The 21,427-nt window shown below is 30.3% G+C and overlaps 1 protein-coding gene across 1 annotated transcript; it reads left to right on the top strand.

Annotated features, from left to right (window-relative positions):
- Nucleotides 1-3,048: 3,048 nt before the first annotated feature.
- LOC142327092 (uncharacterized) lies at nucleotides 3,049-20,719 on the top strand. The gene is made up of 3 exons (XM_075369940.1): nucleotides 3,049-3,145; nucleotides 7,789-8,121; nucleotides 20,282-20,719. Exons 1-3 carry the CDS (start codon nucleotides 3,049-3,051, stop codon nucleotides 20,698-20,700), a joined length of 849 nt encoding a protein of 282 aa, XP_075226055.1. The 3' UTR covers nucleotides 20,701-20,719.
- The last annotated feature ends 708 nt before the right edge of the window (nucleotides 20,720-21,427 follow it).

The raw sequence follows: 21,427 nt of genomic DNA, 5'->3' as shown, positions 1-21,427 counted from the left end.
ATTTAAATTCAAATTTATTCCAATAATAATTTTACAAATAGATATTCTAAGTTCTAGTCTCTGGAACACCTAGAGCAATACAAAAGCTTCATGCCAAAAATATTAATTAATACGTCTTAAAATATAACTTAATCTAAATGTAATTAATCGAAAGTTTGTCGCATCGAGTCAATTCTTATTACTAATCATTACATACAAGGCGGTATGCGGTTCGATTCAGATACAATAGTAGTACAAAACCTTGAACATATTGTAAATTTTGAACACTAGTTTAATTTTATTCGTTCAATGTTAATTCTATTCAAGTTAATTTAGCAAACAAAACACTAGTGTCCTGAACACTGGCAATCCGGTTCTTTTCCTTTTTAATGAAGATATTTTTAAGAGTTTTACGCTTTAACTATTGTCTAATATGTTATAAATTTTACTCCTAAATAGACAATAGATTTTCGAAACTGTTCTTTATATGTATTGTACACATTATTTATTTTATGATCTTTAGAACTACTGAAAAATATTCTTAATACTTTGTATACGTATAGATGCTTTACGGGTAAAACATTCAGATTTTTGAAAGCCTCAAGAGATGTGTTGAAATCGCTTTTGAAATCCATAATTCTAATTTTTTTTTCTGTGCTTCTACGCTTGTTAATTGAGATTTGTAAGCGCCTGCCCAACGTTCGACTCTAAATTCAAGTCTAGAATATTTAATAAGCGTATTTTATATATATATATATATATACAAATCAATCGTTTTTGATCGCAATAATATCGTAACTTGTAAAATTTATACGAGAATAATAATAATTCTTTCAATAAGTGTGGCTTCTAACTTAATTCAGAACTATAATTAGGCCTAAATAATTAGCGGAATTAGTTTTCCGTATACATTCACAGCTCCAAATGGCGTTATACGAGCAAGAGTGTTTATGATACTTTACAGAGAAGGTCGCTTCCTCACTGTCCAGGAAAAAAAAATAGATTTACTTGTGTTTTGAACTAATTTTATTATTGTAGAACCGATCTCTGATAATAATGAGATCTTTCATCTGTATTTTTATATCTTCCCACTTATCGCAGCTACATTTATGGCAGTATCATCCGCAAAGAAGATACATTACCCTCTGAAATTTTCATTACGTAAATTATTAATGAATATTAAAAACAGAACAACGAAGAGGTCAGTACCCTGTAGGTATCAGGTACCCACATGATGCTACTGTTCAATCTCTTAAATTGTCACCCATTCTGACACATTGTAGACGATTTGACAGATAAGATCCGAACCAGGTCAACGCGATACCCTTAATCCCTACTCTCTACTACCGACTTAGCTAGGAGGATTTCGTGATAAATTGTAGTAAATGCTTTTTGTAATTTTATGAGTTTTAACTACTTCTCGGTTCGTTGGACAGTTCTATAAGCCAGTTGATATCTTTTACTTTACTATCTAAAAAACAAAAAAAAAACCTAAATATTTTAATCGTGGTTCAATGCCACGTATATCTTCATTTAAAAGTCGTTTAAACAAGTTTTTGCTTCAAACATTTTGAAAAGGTTTCTTCAGCAAAGAGTAATTACGTGAAACCCTTGTCAAGGACACAGTTTGAGAGTGCATCGCCTCCGAATTGTTAATATTTATCTCGACTATCTTGTAAGTACCACGAGAACCGGGAAACTGGAGGGTAGTTATCCTCCGGTTTGATTTTCTAGTGTAGTTCTATCCACCTTCGGACGCAATTCTTGTACTAATGGGTTACGGTGCGTTTCGTAACACGTCGCACATCCTTTATAAGTCTGACCGTATATGCCTGCGAGATATAGCAGAACTGTTAGTACAGGCAATTTATCATCAAAATAGGCTGTATTTGAAAATTCTTATCTACCGATTGATCTTTTGTCCATGCGTTAGGGGTGATGAGGGAAGCTTAACTCCAGATTTTTAACTCCCCCTCCCATAGATTTTTGAAAAACTCAAAAAGTTTTTGAAATGCATTTTTCTCTGAATCTATGCATTTTAGAGAAAAGTTTTTCAAACAAAAAATGTAGAGGACATTCTCCTCTACAATTAATGTCTTTGAAGTTATGCCGTATAATTTTAAATTGAAATACTAGGTGACGCTGGAGTTGTAAAAAACCTTTGAAAACGGGGGGGAGTAGACCGGTTTCGAACACTTGCCCAATTCACAACATTTTCACACTTTCACAAGCTGCAGCTCCGAAACGGTAAGTCGTACAAGAAAATTGTTTAAATAAAAGATGTCAGGTTTTTGTCATTAACAACTTTAATCTAGTCGCTGAACAATGCCGTTCTCCCCGGCTTCAGTAACAATAGGACCGCTGCGTTGCCATTGTACCGCTATAACTCTGGAATGCTAAGTCGTTCAAGAAAATTGTTACAATTTTCGTCTGAAAACGAAAAACAATTTTTTTTCGGTGAAAAACCCGAAAAACGCGTTTTTTACAATTTCAGCGCCACCTAGTATTTGAATTTCAAATTATACGGCCTAACTTCAAACACATTAATTGTAGAGGAGAATATCTTCTACATTTTTTGTTTGAAAAACTTTTCTCTAAAATGCATAGATTCAGAGAAAAACGCATTTCAAAAACGTTTTTAATTTTTCAAAAATCTATGGGAGGGGGATGTTAAAAATCTGGTGTTAAGCTTCCCTCATCCCTAACATATAGAGAAAACATCAATCGGTTGGTAAGGATTTTCAAATAAAAATACAAATTGACTGTAGTCAGCAAAGTCAAATTCAATGCATCCATTATCTGTATATTGTGTCGGTAACCTATACAATCGAAATTGTCTGTAATAAATCTTTTACTCTCTTTTAATCGCTCTTACGAGAACCAAGAAATACTACTACTTGAGGAGTATTTTGCTACTTGCTTTCCCTCGAGAAAAATGCACTTCATTGTTTTGATTGCATTAACTTTAAACGATAATTAAAAATCAAATTTATAATTTTATTGTTGTAATTTATTTGAAAATACTTTTTTCTTAATTATTTATTTCATTTGTTTTTTGTTTTTTTACAGATGGCCGGTCGTGTATGGATATTGTTTCTATTAGCGATATCGTTACCAGATAAAATATCATCCATAACAAATATAAATAAAACTGAAAACTCAGCAGGTAAATTTTTTGTTACTTTTTACATAGGCTACGTAAGCCGAAATAACTAACAACTATATCTGCACCGTATCTCCGAGCACTAAATCGATAATATTCATTAAATGTTTTCCCTTCACTCAGTCTGCACATTAATAATATGACTTAACAAATCGTTTGTATAATTACAATTATTTAATTATTTAGTTAAACAAAACTTGAGCTTAAACATTTACTTCAGGGCTAATAGAAGATTATACAATAGCAAAGTTTAGGACTTTATAGAAAAACTATTCATATTTTTTCCATTAAATTATTTTTATTGGTTGTGAAAGATTCTATTGTTAATATATTTGGTTAAAAATGATTAATTATTCTACTGTTTTATTTTTAATTGTGACTCCAAATACACTACAGTACAAAAGCACGAATAGATATAGTGTATTATTGTTTTATCCTTTTAAAGATCCTCTACATTAATTATTAACTAGCCGGTCAGAGCTCGCTTCGCTCGCCCGACCGTCTACCCAGGGAGCTCCGGCCGCTGAACCCTCGGTACCGTTTGCATCCTCATGTTTGTGAGAATATTAAGTATTTTACAGATATTCATTAAAGAAAAGAAATAGTGTGTAGAGAATATTTCTCTGAACATTTTGGTGTTTTTATATTTAAAATAGGTTAAATAGTCAAACCAAATTACACTTAGAGAAAAAAAATTCGGCAAAAAAAAAATTCATAATTTCCCGGCAAAGCTACCGAGAGATTCGGTCTCGATAAATAATTACTTAGGAGGAAGAAAATTAAGTGGAACATAAAATGAATGCGAGTAAAGAATTAGATTAAAAAAATTATTTTCTTCAGAGTAAAATTTTGAGATACGGGTCACATGATCCTTTATTTCCTCACCGACCCCTTTACTAATGAGAACCAAAATAAAATGATATCAACAACTCAAATGAAACAACAAATGAAATTGCCCAAATACATAACCAAAGTGAGACAAGAAAAAGTAATACCCCGAAACAAGAAAAAATACATCGTTTTTTTTTTTGCCCCTATGAGTTTGAATAAAGTCAAACATGATTAAAAACTATCTTAAATTTACGTACACTTTGAGTAAAATTTTGAAATAAGTAGAAGGTAAGGTTTGTATCTACTTGCTATTTTGACAATTGTGACAAAAATTAGGTGACAACATTGCTTCAGACACAAAAATCATCGTTTTAATTCAATTTCATTGAAATCGGTCTGTTCAGTTCGGAATATCAAGGTCTGCACACACACATACATATGTACGTACCTCGTACATATGTATATACATTTTGAACCATAGTTACGAGGTACGATTCAAAAGTAAGAACTGATGAGTTATAAATAGCTATGGGCATGGTTTGCGCATGCACAGTAGCTTTAAGTGGTCTGTGGGCATGGAACCGCCATATTGTCATCAGTTCATTGTTGTTTGGCGCGGTAATAACAAATCCTACCAGTTGCAAAGTTCGATCAGCGATTACATTTCTAAATGCAAGAGAACATAATGCTGCTAAAATTCACCGTACATTGTGTGAAACGTACGGGCCTATCGCAGTGAGTGAAGGAAAAGTTAGGCGATGATTTTATGAGTTTAAAGAAGTCTTTGAAATGTTTACGACGAACTGAGAAGCGGCAGGCCTAGCCTCCAACCCACCGGGTTGGTCTAGAGGTGAACGCGTCTTCTCAAATCAGCTGATTTGAAAGTCGAGAGTGTTAGCGTTCAAGTCGGGAGGAGGCAGTTTTGTATGGATTTGAATATTAGATCGTGGATACTGGTGTTCTTTGGTGGTTGGGTTTCAATTAACCACACATCTTAGGAATGGTCAAACTGAGACTGTACAAAACTACACTTCATTTACACTCATACATATCATCCCCATTCATCCTCTGAAGTAATACCTGAACGGTAATTCCCGGAGGCTAAACAGGAAAAGAAAGGAAGAAAAAGGCCTAGCCTCCAGAGTTTCGATCTCGTTGAATGTATGAATGCAAAAACGTGAGAGAAAATCTTCGCTTTACGATTAGCAATCTTTCTCTAGAATTTCCAGACGTTTCAGACAATATTGTTGAGAATCGTTACTAACACTCTACACTATCGTAAACTGTGTGCACGAAAATATTGACAAGTGCTCACAAAAATCACAGAACGATATTTTCCCGTGCTTTTATCGACCGCTTTAACCACGACGGAGATGATTTTTTTCCTACATCGTCACTGGTGATGAAACGTAGATTTCGTAAGTCAATTCTGAGACGAAAAGATAACCCATACTGTGGCGTCATTCTGGTTCACCTAAACCGAAAAAAAAAATAAGCCCAGTCTCGAAGAAAAATCACTTTTATCTTACCATTTAAATTGATCGAGAAAAATCTGTATTATAATCTTCTAAGAAATACTAAGAAAAATTTAAATTGAAAAAGGTAAAGATGATAATAATACAAAAAAATAAAAAAATAAAAACCTGACTAAAAATAATCTAAAAAAAAACCCCAAAAATCTTGATTATTTTTTATGGGTGTTAATGTTCATATAGGTTTTGCATTAACAGGAAAAATGTACTATAATTATTATAAAAACATTGTTCACTGTGGTTAAAAGCAAAATATTTTGTACAACACGTAACGGCAACTAGTTAATTTATATTAACTTAAAGTAAGGTAACACGTTTTAGTTTTATACCCTTCAAATTTATTTTAAAAATCTAGATATTTATTGGTGTTTTGAATTTTTGGTATATATATATATATATCTTATATAGATTAGGTATATATATATATATACCTAAAATATATATATTACTCGTATTTCTATACAGTCAGAGAATTATGGGAAATAATTCAACGACATGCCATTCATTTAATGAAAATTATTCTAGGTCTTTATTCTCTAGCTAAAGTCTGAAGAATAAATATTGTAAAATACAATCATCTACCCAAGTCGTGTTATAAAAATTACTTTTTTCATTGGCGTTACCGACAAGATTATTTCTACTACTGAGACAAATAGCGGTAAAAATCGAAGAATAATCAACATGCACAAATGAAAGAGGGATAGGTCGATTTGTTTGTTGAAATATTATTAAAAATATCTCGCATCTCTGTTCACGATAAATTCGAATCATAATCTTCTTTCAATACTTAATGATGTTTATGTGAATAAAATAAATAAACTGATTTAATTCGTTTCACTAGAAAAGTTTAATTTTAAAAGGATAATAAAAATATGTTTGCAGACATACAAAAGTAATTACAACCTAATTAAATTACAACGAACTTTTCATAAAAAATAACTAATTAATGGATTAGTGGATTAATGGATAAATTAAGTAAATTATGCAATGTTATATCCTTTCGACTTTATTCCAGCACTTCTAAATTGTAGGATAAATGTACGTTAAAAGGAACAATTTAAAAACTACATTAGTTATTTCAAAAGTTGATGTCGGTAACGGCAGTTCTAGCGGGAAAAGTACTTAAATAGTTTAGAGGTTATATCTTTACCATCAAATGTACTTTAAATGTGTTTACTTAGAATACTTATTCTTTGTTATCAGTTTGAGAAGACAAAAACATCTAAGCAGATTTTCTAATTGTGAATTATCTAACGGTTATCACGGGTGTGAAGAATTTATTTTTTGTCTAAAACCGTATCTTGTTTTTAGGTAATTTAATTGAAATATTATGTTCTGCAAGTATTCATCACAGTTTTATTGTATTTTGCTTATATAGATTACTAGGCATTAGAATGTATACATTATTTACTGATTAAGTGCATATGTTTTTTATGCAATGCAATAAAGCATCAGAAAGTAATTTGTTACCTTTATTTTTTCTGAAATTAGTTATTATATTTGCTTTTACCTGGGTAAAGGTATTGAGAGAAATGTTTAATGATAAAAAATGCCAAGCCCAAGATGAAAATTAATCCCACCTTGAATACATCATACAAACTGATTTACTGATGATACAATCTTTAAATTATTGTTTAGTTTGATTCTGCAAAGTAAATACATAAAGGTTTGAATTTTGGTCACGAAGTATGCGAACTAGATATGTTTGAACGTGAAAATGTTCGTTAAATAAACAACATAATTTGAAACATACATATTCTTCCAACACATAACAAACAAAATAGATATTTCAGATTTATTTAAATGCTGAACAACTGTACTTCATAAATTTTATATTAAAGGAGTTGTTGCAATTTAAGTTACTGTTGTATCTCACACCTGAAAATGACACAAAACCAGAAGTGAGAGATGGCTTGTGGGTTATGAATTTCAAGTTATACATTAAGAAATAATTGCTTCGATTCATATCATCATTATAAGCATTATCTTTGCCTTAATAATTATTTCTTCAGACAGATTGGTGGATTAGATCTGAAGACCAGGTTCTGTTGAAATGAGTTTACTAAATTTTTACCCAATCCTCCCATAAATTGGTGTAGTATGATTGCTGACTTAAAATGAATCTAGCTGGTTTCATAGAATATCATTTTGAACAGGGTATCTTGTAAGTCTTAAGAGATATACATTGTGTATACAAACTTGAAGATCTTAATCTTATCCTGTGTTACTTTCATTTTATTTTTGTTAATAATAATAGTTGATTTGTTCATTTATTTTTTGTAGAATCTCGTATAACAAGTCCGACTGTATCTTCAATAATAATATCAGTACCTTACGATAAGAACCAACATCAGTGTTCGTATAGAATAGAGTCAACAATTAATTCAATGTCAACTCGAAGATCCTCATCTGGTCATTATTCATCTTTGGATCTGAGCGGATACGCATTGCACCAACCTTTAAGATCGGCACCATATGAAATGTATGTGACCGATATGAGAGTGAAAATACCAGGAAGAACTAGTAATAACTGGGCACGTGTAGAACAATGTAGATTTGATCCGACAATGAGTACTTTACAAAGTAGACTTATTTTCAGGGATATTGCAGTAACAGGTATGTTATTTATAGATTTTTTTTTCTATATCCTCTTATTAATTACAATATTAAGTAATTAATGTTGCAAGTGGTGAGAAATAAAAGTAGTAATAAGCTTTTCCAATAATAAATTGTGGAATATATCCCAATTAAAATCATTGATTCATTAATTAATTATTCATTAATTTTTTTTGTTATTCATCACATAAGCTTTCTACAATCTATTAATCTGTTTAGATATTTCTTAAGTTTATGTGTTTAAATACAACAGACCTCAATGGTACATGGCCTTTGCAACAACACTCCATTCCAAGGAATTATGCACTTTTTCTGTACCATCTTCTCTAAGGATTCCTTTGATTTCACCAATCCATCTTTTTTTCACAGTTCATACGCCCTGCCCAACTCATCTTCCTTTCTCTAGCAATGCACGTTATTCTAGACTGGCTGTACAAGTTATCTGATTCCGTGTTCTTGATTATTCTTCATCCATCATCATTGTCATTGCTTACTTGTCCATAAAATTTGTGTGTATTTTGTTTACACAACTCATTATTTATAAATGAACAATTCAAATTTCACTATAATGAGTGGATTAGATAAATACACAACTAAAACAATAGTCCTAATTTCCACAAACAGATTGCAATACTAGCATTTGTAAGAAATCAGTTTTGTCAAGTGAATGAAAGGTAACAGGTCCCTTTCTTAATTTTCTTTTTAAATAATCGTTAAGTTTTTAAAATTTACAACTGATCTAATGAAGAGCATTGTTACAAAAGCACTTATTAGTATATTAAAAAAAAAACCAGTCAGATGAGCCGTAAAAAATAATTTAAATATATATATATATATATATATATATATATGTATAATTTTTGAATATTCAAATAATTCATTAACATGTTGACCACTGTGCTAATAAAATTTAATATTAAATGAAATTTAAACCACCAAAATACAGTAATTAGATAAGTTAAACTTACCATATTAATTCCAAGAATCAATTTTGACCAATCCAAAATTAACAAATTATAAAAACAATTTATTTTAATGTAATTATAGGATTAAATACCAACTGAAGATGCAGGATCCCGTGAACATCAATTCTTGGAATTAATATGGTAAGTTTAACTTACCTATTAACTCTGTTTTGATGGTTTAACCATTTAAACCACCAATTTCATTAAATTCTGACAACGCAGTTGTAGGACTTTCCGTCACATGGCTAAAGCTACGTTTCGGGAAAGTCTTACAACTTTGGGTTGTATCTAATGCAAGGCTTGCAAACACAACTTAATTAAAAATATTTATCATTTTATTTAAATATAATATTTTTTCGTTTATTTAATTCAATGATACTAACTAAAGCGTGCGCGCATGCCGTATTTCATGCATGCGGGTGTGGCGGTATTAGCGTTTACAGTCGACACAAACTAAACTAATGTAATTTCACAACTTGCATAGAACAAATTTTGCTTTAGCCGACAGACTGGTGTAGCCGTGTGTAGATACCAAGTCGACCTGGCAATTGAGTTCAAGACTCAGCCAGTCCGAGTTACTTTTTTATACTTTAAACATTATTCATTTATTTAATTCTATCCCTCACCTGTGATGTCACAAAATTGCAGTAGTTTAGAGCAACTTTTGGGATGGGTGTGCAATTTTTCAAAACTTTTTTCTGCAGATATTCTTATTTATTAATCATTAACAAATGTGCCTAAGAAAAATATGAACTTAATTTGGCAAAATATCAAGATACTGAGGGTGACCATGCCTACAGCCTCACCCCCTTGACCTTTTAAGTTGAAAATTTAATGGCATCAATGCCCCATATATAGTAGTAATCTGACCAAGTTAGGTCAAAATCGGTCCAGTAGTTCTGGAAATATAAGGTGATTGGAGACAATCACCAAACACACACATACATATGAACATTAACGTTCAGAAAGTTTCCATTTGGTTTTTTGAATTCCTTAGATGTCAAAACATCAAGATCTGGTGAAAACCACATATGCCCAAATTGGACCAATTACAATACTTTCCCTTGTAGAGCTACAGCTCTGATACAGCGTTCTCTAGATGGGAAAGTAATAGTGAATCAATAACATAAATCTCAAAGGTTTAAGAAGAATAGAAAGAAACCTTCAACATATCCTTCAATTTTTTTAGTATTTGTTGTTGATTTAAATATAATTTTTTCCTTTCTTATGTTGCATCTAATTGAAGTTTTCTGTCATAAAATACTTGTATATAGAACATCAGATGTCATTATACTAAACATCTCTACATTTGAGAAATTAGCTCATAATTACTTACTACATTTAAATTTGTTATCGTTCAATCATTTAAAGCATTGTACATCATATGCTTTATTTCCCCGCAATTAATAAACATAATATTTCAGTATGTTATTTTTTCCTCAAACCAAATCCTAGCAGAATTACATTAATTCTTTTTTATCTTGTACCTTTTTTCCTGTAGTTATAGTAGTCGTTATATTTATATATATATTTATCGAAAAGAACTGCTGTCCTTCACTATAACTAAAGCCAGTGCATATTTTACCAGGTCTGTCTTTGTATAACAGTTGATGATATCACTAGTAAGCATCAAACCAGTTTTCGGATTGTATGTATGTAATTCAACTCATCAAAGTTTAGAAAGGACATTTCTGCATAGGATGGGAAGGTTTCCTTCCAGTAAATCACCAGTACTGATTTCTTGTTACCTATGGCATCTTGACTCAGTATACTCTCTTCTCTGCTGTATTATTACTGCCAACGCTTCTTAAGATAACCCTTTCTTTCTTTCTTTTTCCTGTTTAGCCTCCGGTAACTACCGTTTTAGATAATACTTCAGAGGATGAATGAGGATGATATGTGTGAGTGTGAATGAAGTATAGTCTTGTACATTCTCAGTTCGACCATTCCCGAGATGTGTGGTTAATTAAAACCCAACCACCAAAGAACACCGGTATCCACGATCTAGTATTCAAGTCCGTGTAAAAATAGCTGGCTTTACTAGGACTTGAACGCTGGAACTCTCGCCTTCCAAATCAGCTGATTTGGGAGGACGCGTTCACCACTAGATCAACCCGGTGGGTTTCTTAAGATAACCTAGGTTGAATTACTGCACATCTGTATGTTTACACTTTCTAAACTTTGACAAGTAATGCATTTTTTTGACCTACATCTTACTAAAATCTCATCTTCAGTTAATTTGATTTATGTTTTTTTTTTAGTTGTACCTTATCTACTACTTATTTTAATCATATTATGCCCTGAAGCTGTTGAGGTACAAAGAGCTCAAAATTTTTCTCATAAACTTTAACATCAGTTGGATACATCCCACTTTTTGTTATTCTCTTGATTCTCCTTGCCAATCTTATGATTCTAACCAACAATTGCTCTTAACTCACAAAATGACATAACTTTTGAAATTATGAAATTTACCAACTTTAATCTACTTCACTTGATATATTACATTTTCTTTTTTAATATCTGCTCTTACTTCCACAAAGTTTAACTTCCTCGACTTTTGAAGTATTTGCAGGCTATCTCCCTCTCTAGTATCTCCTCTTGAAGGGAATATTTCTAGACAAGTACTGCCTTTATTTTTTAAGATCTCTTTTTTTATCTTTTATAGACTTTAAAATACAATCTTTAGCTTTTTATCATGTACTGTACTTTTAAGAAAAAAAAGTTTGGTTTTCGTAGACATTTTTTTCACAGGATTACCAGTCAGTTTTTTCTTAAAACTTAAATTTAGATACCTTTGTCATGTTTTATTTTAGTTAATCACCCATGTTCTGTAGAAAGCTGGTAATCATGATAATTTGGCCTCAATAAAAATAATAAAATAATTTCTTCATATTTTCTTTTTACGTTTCTTTATGACTTTTGGGTTACCAAATCATTTAGTAGTGCCTACTGATAAAACTCCAGTTTTCACCTCAGTAGTTAATTTTATGAGCAAAATTTAGTTTTTATATCCTTATTATCCTCTACATATACTTTTGTTACTGGATTAATTATTTTGTGATTCACCCATTATGTTATAAGTGTTTTTGTTTTCTTTTTTTTAGCAAGATATTCTAAACCTAATCAGTCAAATCTCAATTAATTCTTATTTTCTAGATCCTTGTGTTCTACTATATTTCAAACACCTTATCCTTTTGTATTTCTTGCAAACTTATTTTAGACATTTGTCAACCATTAAGATTATTGTCTAATCGGATATTTTTAAATAATTCTTTTTAATTTATAAGTTAGTAACCAATTATTTTCAAAAGCAAAATTTAACTTTGCTTACTTTTTTCATTTTTATCTCCCTTACTTTATATGAAATCAAGAATTTGAATCGTGATAAATTTTTTAACTTAAATATTTTTTTTTATTTTGTTATACAATATTTCTGTCATCTTTTTACTTTTGTTTTTGTTAATAGTGTAATTTTTTCTCAAATTATCCACAATTTGTTTTCTGTTTTAACTATGCCTCTTAACTGTTTTTAATTAATCATTTATGTCGGTAAAATTAATATTATGTTTAAAAAATAATTAAAAAGGAAATAAATATGAAAAAATTAAATTTTAAATCACTTATAATATGATATCATTTCTTATATAACTATAATAAAAATTATATATCTAATAAATTATATATCTCTAATATATCAGCATTTATTTCCTAACTTCTTTGAAAATGTTCTACGTGTCAAATGGATAACTATATTATTTATAAATATGGTAACATCCATTAGAAAGTTTTTATAGAACATAAAAATTTAACCTACTTTCAAACAAACTGGAAAGTTACAAATTTGCATTAGTTTATAATTTTTGTGATTGTTAGAAATGTTTAGAAAGGTTTAAGATTTCAACTTTTTTATTAAAAAAAATTACCCGTTAAAAAATGTATTACGAGTTTTATCCTTACAATCCTCTTGCCTCTTTAAATTAGGATTCTGTAAGTCTATTGAGTGTTATAATTATTATGAATAAAATTTTTATTTTTAATTTCTCTTGATTATTAGATATCAGAATAATTACCAGTTATACAATACATGAGCAAGATTGTTTTCCATTTTTTGTGGATATTACTGGTTTAGTTTAATGGCAAAATGAATAAAATTAAAAAAATTATATATTTCATTTATCAACTTATTTGAAAGTAAAATAAATAATTAGAAAATAAAAATTAATTATTAAAATTTAAATGATTAGTTGCTTTCTAAATACATGGAAATGCGCTTAAAGAAAATCATTTTGCAACTAGTATACAGCACCTTCATCATGGTTTTACAAGTAAATATAGTTGTGTTAATGATACCCTTCTTGAAAATCCCTCTAATGTGTGGTAAAATAGTACATTTTATCTATATATTGTCACCGACTGGCTTCGACGGCACGTAATTCATAACCGTGTGGTGGCCCTGAAAAAGGCCGTTTTTTGCGTTAGGTCTGAGAAGAACTTTTGGGTCCTGAAGCTACTTTCCGGCGAAGTCGAGGAGTTGCGAATCGTCCATTGAAGTCAGACTGGGCTTTCCCTCAGCGACAGTTGGGTCCCCACTACAGCGTGGCAGTGATGGCCCCCAGAGCCCCGCAGTGTCGGTCGTCCTTCACCGGCATGGCTGAGACGGTTCTCCCTGAGCGATCCCTCTCTGGGCCAGCTCCTGCTGCTAGGTTTGCCGTAGCCAGGCGATTGAAGCCCGGCGAGCTGGAGCTGGTAGTGTTCGCATCCAGCGGCTCACTTGGCAGGCCGGCCAGGCCTGCTGCTCCGGCAGGGATGTTGGCATTCACCAGGAGGTCCCATGTTGAGCCGGCCAAGGAACTTATTCTCCATCTCTTCCTCCTCTGTGTGCCACCTCGCATCTGAATTGCCACCATGTTCGCCCACCAATATTAAATTAGGTGTGTGTGTGGTAACAATATATATATTCTTTTAACATATTGTTTTTAACCAATTTATTGAATTGTTAACTTTAATAACCTTGAAGTATCATGAGTTTTGAAGTATCATGGCTTTTATGTACTATATGTAAAGTTCATGTCTTGATTTATATCATTGTATGTTGTTCACTTTATACAAAGTGATTTGCAAAGATGATTCTGTTGTTTGTGGCTGAAAGTGTTTTTGATTTTTTTCATGTTTTATGTAATAAATTTTCTATAAATGTCAGCGAGTACCCTTTGATAAAAAAGATGTATACCCTTTGCTAAATGTATTTCATTTCAAATATCAGCTGAAAAGTGTGCTTATTTGTTAATGAAAGAAACATTTGTAAAAAACGTACATTCTTATGTTATATATGATTTTTGAAGCAATTACGAATAAATGTCTCGCTTAGTGTATTTTATAAACTGAACCTCGAAGGTGTGAATTTTCTACTTTGGATATGTCCAAAAAAACTGATATATGTGTTCATATTTGATAATAAACTATAAGTTGGAGAACAGTTTGTTGATTAGTCTTGTTTAGTCATTGTGAATGTAGATTAAAATTAAAATCCTCGTGCCACTGTTTCAAAAAAAGAAAAGATTTCCAGAACACAGCTTTGAAAGAGCCCCAAATGATCAGTTGGTGAATGTACGGCAATGGAGAAAAAAATTACATTTTATATTTTCTGATTCTTTCTTCTCTTAAGATGTTTGATTTTTTTAAACAATCAAATGATGAGAATTCAATTGATTGTTTGCTGAAGAATGTCATTCTTTTACAGTGGTGACCTAATTGGTGCAGAGGTGTATCATTCTGACTTTTTATTCAAATGATCCTAGGATTGATTTTCAGCAAGAATCTGGCATTTTTTCATAATTTTATCCTGATTATCCATAAAAATATATTGATCTCTGCGATTAGAATTAACTGCTTACTGAGCGAATGAATGAAAAAATAATAAGGGGTTCTTTATTTATCTGCTGGGTCTTCCAAACATTGACCCACCGGGTTGATCTAGTGGTGAACGCGTCTTCCCAAATCAGCTGATTTGGAAGTCGGGAGTTCCAGCGTTCAAGTCCTAGTAAAGCCAGTTATTTTTACACGGACTTGAATACTAGATCGTGGATACCGGTGTTCTTTGGTGGTTGGGTTTCAATTAACCACACATCTCAGAAATGGTCGAACTGAGAATGTGCAAGAATACACTTCATTTACACTCACACATATCATCCTCATTCATCCTCTGAAGTATTATCTGAACGGTAGTTACCGGAGGCTAAACAGGAAAAAGAAAAGTGGGTCTTCCAAACATTAATTAAGAATTACATTTTAGCTATATTAAAGTTACAGCGGTAAGAGTAGACTGTTATATCATGAAACTGAGTAGAAATAAACATTTGTCTGTATTTCTAATTACATAAAAATTACTTTAATTTCCTATGCATGTATCTTGTAGTTACTTGCAAATCCACATGGGTCACTTTAAAATGAATAGTTTCTTTAATATGTGCAACAGTTGCTATAGTAGTGTCAGTAAATATTGTGATAGTAGTATCAATCATCATTCCATCAATGTTTTTCTTTAAAGGTAAATGAGATAAGAATGCTGCCTGAAACAGCATTCAGTTTGAAAAAAATTTTGTAAGTAAAATAAAGGCCGTAAAGAATACTACAGTAGCTAGTATTTTATTTTACAATTACATTCATCTATACCTATTTAATTTTTATTTTTTCTGTTATCACTAAAATAAAATTTATTATATAATGTTCAATTATTGTTATTTTAATTCCTTTTAGTCATTTAATTTATTATTTTTTTTTTTAAGTTTGAGAACAGAAAAAAGAAAAGAATGAAAGTCTGAGTAATTGTGTTCCCAGAATTTGCCCTGAATACCAATTGCGCATTCTTGTCACTCAAATTACATGCTAAATAATTTTTCTTGTTGTTAAAATAAAATCTTGTATAAAAAATTTTATATGAGTTAATTGCGCTTGATATTAATGTAGGTTACTGTTCAGTGTAGCATGAATCAGGTTTACAACCAGAACTAGACCTTTACCTCTATTGAATCCAAGTCATCAACTTCACTTTCATGACCACACATTCAAACATTTACTATATTTTTATATTTGTTACAATGTAAATATTTATTATTTATTTTCTTATAATTTAATTTTCTAAATAAAATAGTTTCAACCATTAATTTTTTTTTCTTGTTATGTTTCTAATAGATATAATATTTTGTTTAATCTTTTTTAACTTTTTTATGTATCAAATAATTAATTGATTTTATTTAATTATTTATTAAACTGTTTGTAATATAATTAATTTCATTTATAGCAGAAAATCTTACTTAATCTAAGTTTAATTAAGTTTAGGAATAAGCAATTCAAAATGTGAAAAAAATTAAACAAAAGTTTACAGAATTAATCAGAAATGTATTTGTGCACATAATCTTTAATATTAGAGAAATAAGATCATTTTATTCTATAAGGGAAAATATTAAAAATAAAATATAAGAAGGTAAAATAAACAAACAGTATTTTAATCTTGAGAGACAGATTGGGAATTTTTTCACGTTTCTAAATTTGTAATAATTGCAATAATTATACTAATAGCAGATTCTGTGTGATAAAAATTGCAAATAACAGCTTCCATTACTTATCAAATAGTCAACAATGTATCAATATTTCTTAATTTTACTTCTACAATAAATCTTTACGTGATTTAATTCATCAAATTTATAATTATTTTTATTACAACAAAATTTATTTTAATTTTTTTTTTGGCATTTTTATGTAATGTATTTGAAAAATTGCTAAGCGGTTGTAAGGTAATATTTTTTCCCAGTTATTCTACAGGTTCTTTATTACTATATATTTCAGGTTCTTTATATATATATATATATTTTTTTTTTTAACCTCCAGAATGACCGTTAGGTATTACTTCGGAGAATAAGATGAAATGACAATTTTGTAGCATATGAAAATGCCAAGCCTGATCGAGACACTAGCACTTGTGCCACAGAGGCCGGCAGATTTTATATTAGTAAAAAATTCAAACATAAATTGAACGCTTAACTGAGATCACAAAAACTAGAATTGGCAATATATTTTTTACCTATGAAATTAAAACTATTTTCCAAAAATTAGTAAATAATTGTCAGTAGAAATTTTTCTACCAACTATATTACTTACATAATTAGACCATCTTGATTATTGATTAATTAAATTGTAAAACTTTACCTTAAACATTTTATTTTTACTCTTTCTCTGAAGTTAACAAACTTTAAAATAAAGTGTATATTGTAATTGATTTAAAACTTGTGATTTTTTTAACATGGTATGACAAGAATTCAAACTTTACTGTCAGTACTTTATTGTAGCTTTACTGTCAGTTTTCTACCATCATCATCATCTCTTAATCTTCTTGACTAATAAAATTAACACCTCTCACTCTAACAGTTATTGTCTGTAATATTAACACTAACAACTTTATTACATGTGGACTTTACTGTCATTTTAATACAGATTTCTTAGATGACATTAGTCTGCAGACAGATAAAACATTCTTTTTAATTTATGTTGTTATACATGCATTGTCTGCTTTTTAGCAAATTAAGGTATGCACTGAAAGTTATTGGAAGGCTTCCAGTAACTATATTTTAAACCATCTACTAATCCAAATCTTCAGAAACCATTACCTACTTTCTCTACTGTCAATCCTGTTAGATCTTCAGTTATATTTAACTTTCTGAAAAAGGATATGGGAAACCATTTCAATCCTCACTTTCTTGAATAATCCTGCCACTGTTTTCTTGTTATTCTTGAGAATGGCTGTCATTTTTTTGTAATGCCAAAAAATGATAATCAGGTTGCCTATAAATAATGGTTATACACCTAAAAAAAAAGCTGACAACATACTTGTAGGACTTTCCCATCATGCGGTTTGTTCTGATGCACAGCTTACACACACAACTTAATTAAAAATATTTATCATTTTATTTAAATATATTATTTTTCAACACCAGCTGCACATCAGGACTATACTAGAGCTCCTTGTAGTGATAAGAGATACTATTGATGAAGTATACCCACTTAGTCACAAGATTAGGGTGGGGTGCGATTTTGAAAACTTTTTGCAAATATTATTTTTTAATTGTTAACCAATGTGCCTAAGAAAAATAGACCTTAATTAGGCGAAACCTCAAGATATTGAGGATGATGACCTTACTCTACAGCCTCACCCACCCCCTTGACCTTTTAAGTTGAAAATTTAATGGCATCAGTGCTGTTATTCAGAAGTAATCTGATGAAATTTGGTCAAAATAGGTCCAGTAGTTCTGGAGATACAAAGTGATTTAGAGGGCACTACTGAATATATTCAGATAAAAATACATATTCTTACAATAGTATAAAATCATCTTTATGCTTCTTCCCGCAGATAAATGGCCTGGAATATTGTATGGCCTTCAAAAATGTGTAACTCATATAACACTATCTCTGATGGTTGGCCGTGTGACCCTTAAAAATGGTCCAAGGTCATATTGTGACTACATATTTCAATATAAAATTTTCTGCTTGTTTCAATGGCCGGGTCAAAAATAGGGTCATTGTATTTGAAAAAATCATATTTTAAGATTGAAATAACCGTTAAGTTCAAGGTCAAATCCAAGATCGCCATGAGGTTTCCCCTATAGTCTGAGTAACTTTTGTTTAGGTCTTTTCTTTATTGTGCGTAGTTTATGAAAAAATCGCTTGGGGCAATTAAAATGAAACACTCTGTATACATTTATGTCCTTTATTTGTGTAATGTTTTAAGTACCATATTATTTGTATCTTGAAAAAACATGAATTCATGACTAAAAGATAAGTTATAACCTTCAAAGCGGTTGTGTATATACAGCTATATATTAAAAAAGAAAGTTAAAATTTTTTTTTTAACTGGTCGATCAGACATATTTCATTCAGGCTTGAATTTTTTATTAGAGTCTGTTTCAAAACAGTTTATTTTAAAATATTAACTAATTAACTTGAAAAATTTGATTAGCTAATATGTCCGGAAGTAAAACTTGGGACAATTGGAGTACCCGAGAAGAAAAGATTAGAAGCTTTTGAAATTCGGTGCTGTAGGAGAATGTTACAAATTAAATGGTTGGATAAAGTGACAAATGAAGAGATGTTGCGGCAAATTAGTAAACAAAGAAGCATTTGGAAAAATATAGCTAAAAGAAGAGACAGACTTATAAGCCACATCTTTACAAGTGATGGGAAAAATTATGCAGACAGGCAACATCTGGAATATGTAAAACAAATTGTTAGGGATGTAGGATGTAGGGAGTATACTGAAATGAAACGACTGAATGACTGGCACAGGTAGGAATCTTGGAGAGCTGCATCAAACCAGTCAAATGACTGAAGACAAAAAAAGCTAATTAAATGGGAAAGAGCAATTTTCAAAATTATTAATAAAAAATGGGTTCTCCTTCATTATTCTTCAGTTTTTTCTGTTATTTTTTCAGTAAAAATAAATGATGAATTTTTAAATGCTTATAATTAAAACTAAACATTTATAAAATTAAGCTAACTTTTACATTATCCAAAACACTTCCACAGCTAAGTGTGTATGTATGTGTGTTTAGTCTCTAGATTAAATTTATGGCATATGCATATATATATATGTGTGTGTGTGTGTGTATAGTTATGTAACAGAAGCATAAATGCTTCTGTTAGTTGGGTTTTGCACGTTGTAAATGAAGTAATAATGTACATGTACTTAAGTTATATCCTAGATTTGCTTGGCACTAGGATGTCATGCTTATTAGAATTCTGCAACAAATAGTGGGAGATAATTAGAACTGAAGAACTATTTAAAATAACTCCGAAAAGTAATTAATTATAAAATTAGTTATGTTAAAATTAAACTATTGTAAAGTGAGGTTAAAATTAAACAATTGTAAGGTGACTTTCATGACTTAAGGTTCAGTCCTAAGTATTCATTGTGTATGTTCTTTTAAAATCAGTTTACCCAATTTTGGCTAATGTCAAGCTTATCAGCTATAATAGACAAACAGAAATCAAGAAGGATGTTTAAAGTTATTTATTTACGTAATACAAAGAAATCATTAGAAAAAATTCTGACCGTTGAACTAAAATCCTCTTTCTTTTATATATTTAGACTATTTCATTTTCATGTTTTGTTTACAATGTATTTACAAAATTATCAATTATTATAGGTGCTGTTAAATTATATGATGAAAATGCTCCTTTGAAAAATCCTCTCCGTCCATCAACAATGACTGATAAATGTAAAATGACTATTAGGTTAAGAAGGGCAGGAGTCGGTTTTACAACTGTACCAAGGCGTGCAAGAACCGGTGCCGTAGCTGTATCAACAACAGCTACATTTATAGAACCTCAGTTTGTAAGCGTTCATGCATATGGTTGTGATTTACCTTCATCCGTATACCAAAGAACTGATGGTCCCGAAGCAAGAGACCGTGATGATAGTGATATTAGTCAAGAAATGGAAGAAGTATTTCTGAAAGGAATTAGAACGCTTATTACTAATTATATGGAAAAAGAAATGGAACAAGCTTTAAGAGATACTCTTATGATTAATTTAGGTTATAGCGTTTCATACGGAAAAAGATGAAGCGTATTATGGACTGTATTATTATTTATTAAATTGTAATAAAGATTATTAATTAAATTATTGAATAATGAAAGTTGTGTTTATTGTAAAAACTATTTTGTACAAAAGTTAAAATTTTAATTTAACTCAAATGCATACTCAATGGTTTGCTAAATTTAATCTACTCTAGATAAATCATAGGAAATAAGATGAGCTAAAATGAAATGTTTAATTTTTTTTACCATAATGTGGAGTTTCAAAATGAATGTTAATGCAATGAATGAATGAAATGAATTAATTAATAATGGAATCTTTCAGACTTCAATGTTCCATATTAAACGTGCATTAGTGTTGTCAAAAATGTATGTACACTATAGTTAAATTTTCATAACTTTTTATTTAATATCTATTGCTGAAATTATTTGATCCAACCTATTTTATCCTATCAAATGCCAGAAAAATATACATATTACATGTAGACAGTGCACTTCAAAAAAAAAAAAAACTTTTCAAAGCTAATTATACAGTATCTTTTTTAGAGAGAGGGTTAAAATTGGTACTTAAAAATTATTATAGACTGCCAATGAATAAGATGCTGCTTAGGTAGGAACAAAAAGATCTAGAATTACAATTTCCATACAATGTTGAAAGTTAATTGTTAATATATTAATATAATGTTGAGTTAAACGAAGAGGGAGACATTTTACTGTTTTAGCTGAATTCATATATACTCACTGGTCAGGGCTCA

This window comes from Lycorma delicatula, chromosome 6 (assembly GCF_047948215.1).
Source record: "Lycorma delicatula isolate Av1 chromosome 6, ASM4794821v1, whole genome shotgun sequence".
NCBI lineage: Eukaryota > Metazoa > Arthropoda > Insecta > Hemiptera > Fulgoridae > Lycorma > Lycorma delicatula.
This window is presented reverse-complemented; position numbering and strand designations above follow the sequence as displayed.

Bases quoted from the DNA above. Each gene is read 5' to 3' on its own strand.
- LOC142327092 (XM_075369940.1), top strand. From the start codon at position 3,049: ATGGCCGGTCGTGTATGGATATTGTTTCTATTAGCGATATCGTTACCA. The intron at 3,146-7,788 runs GTAAATTTTTTG...TATTTTTTGTAG, and splicing joins TAAAACTGAAAACTCAGCAG to AATCTCGTATAACAAGTCCG. The intron at 8,122-20,281 runs GTATGTTATTTA...CAATTATTATAG, and splicing joins CAGGGATATTGCAGTAACAG to GTGCTGTTAAATTATATGAT.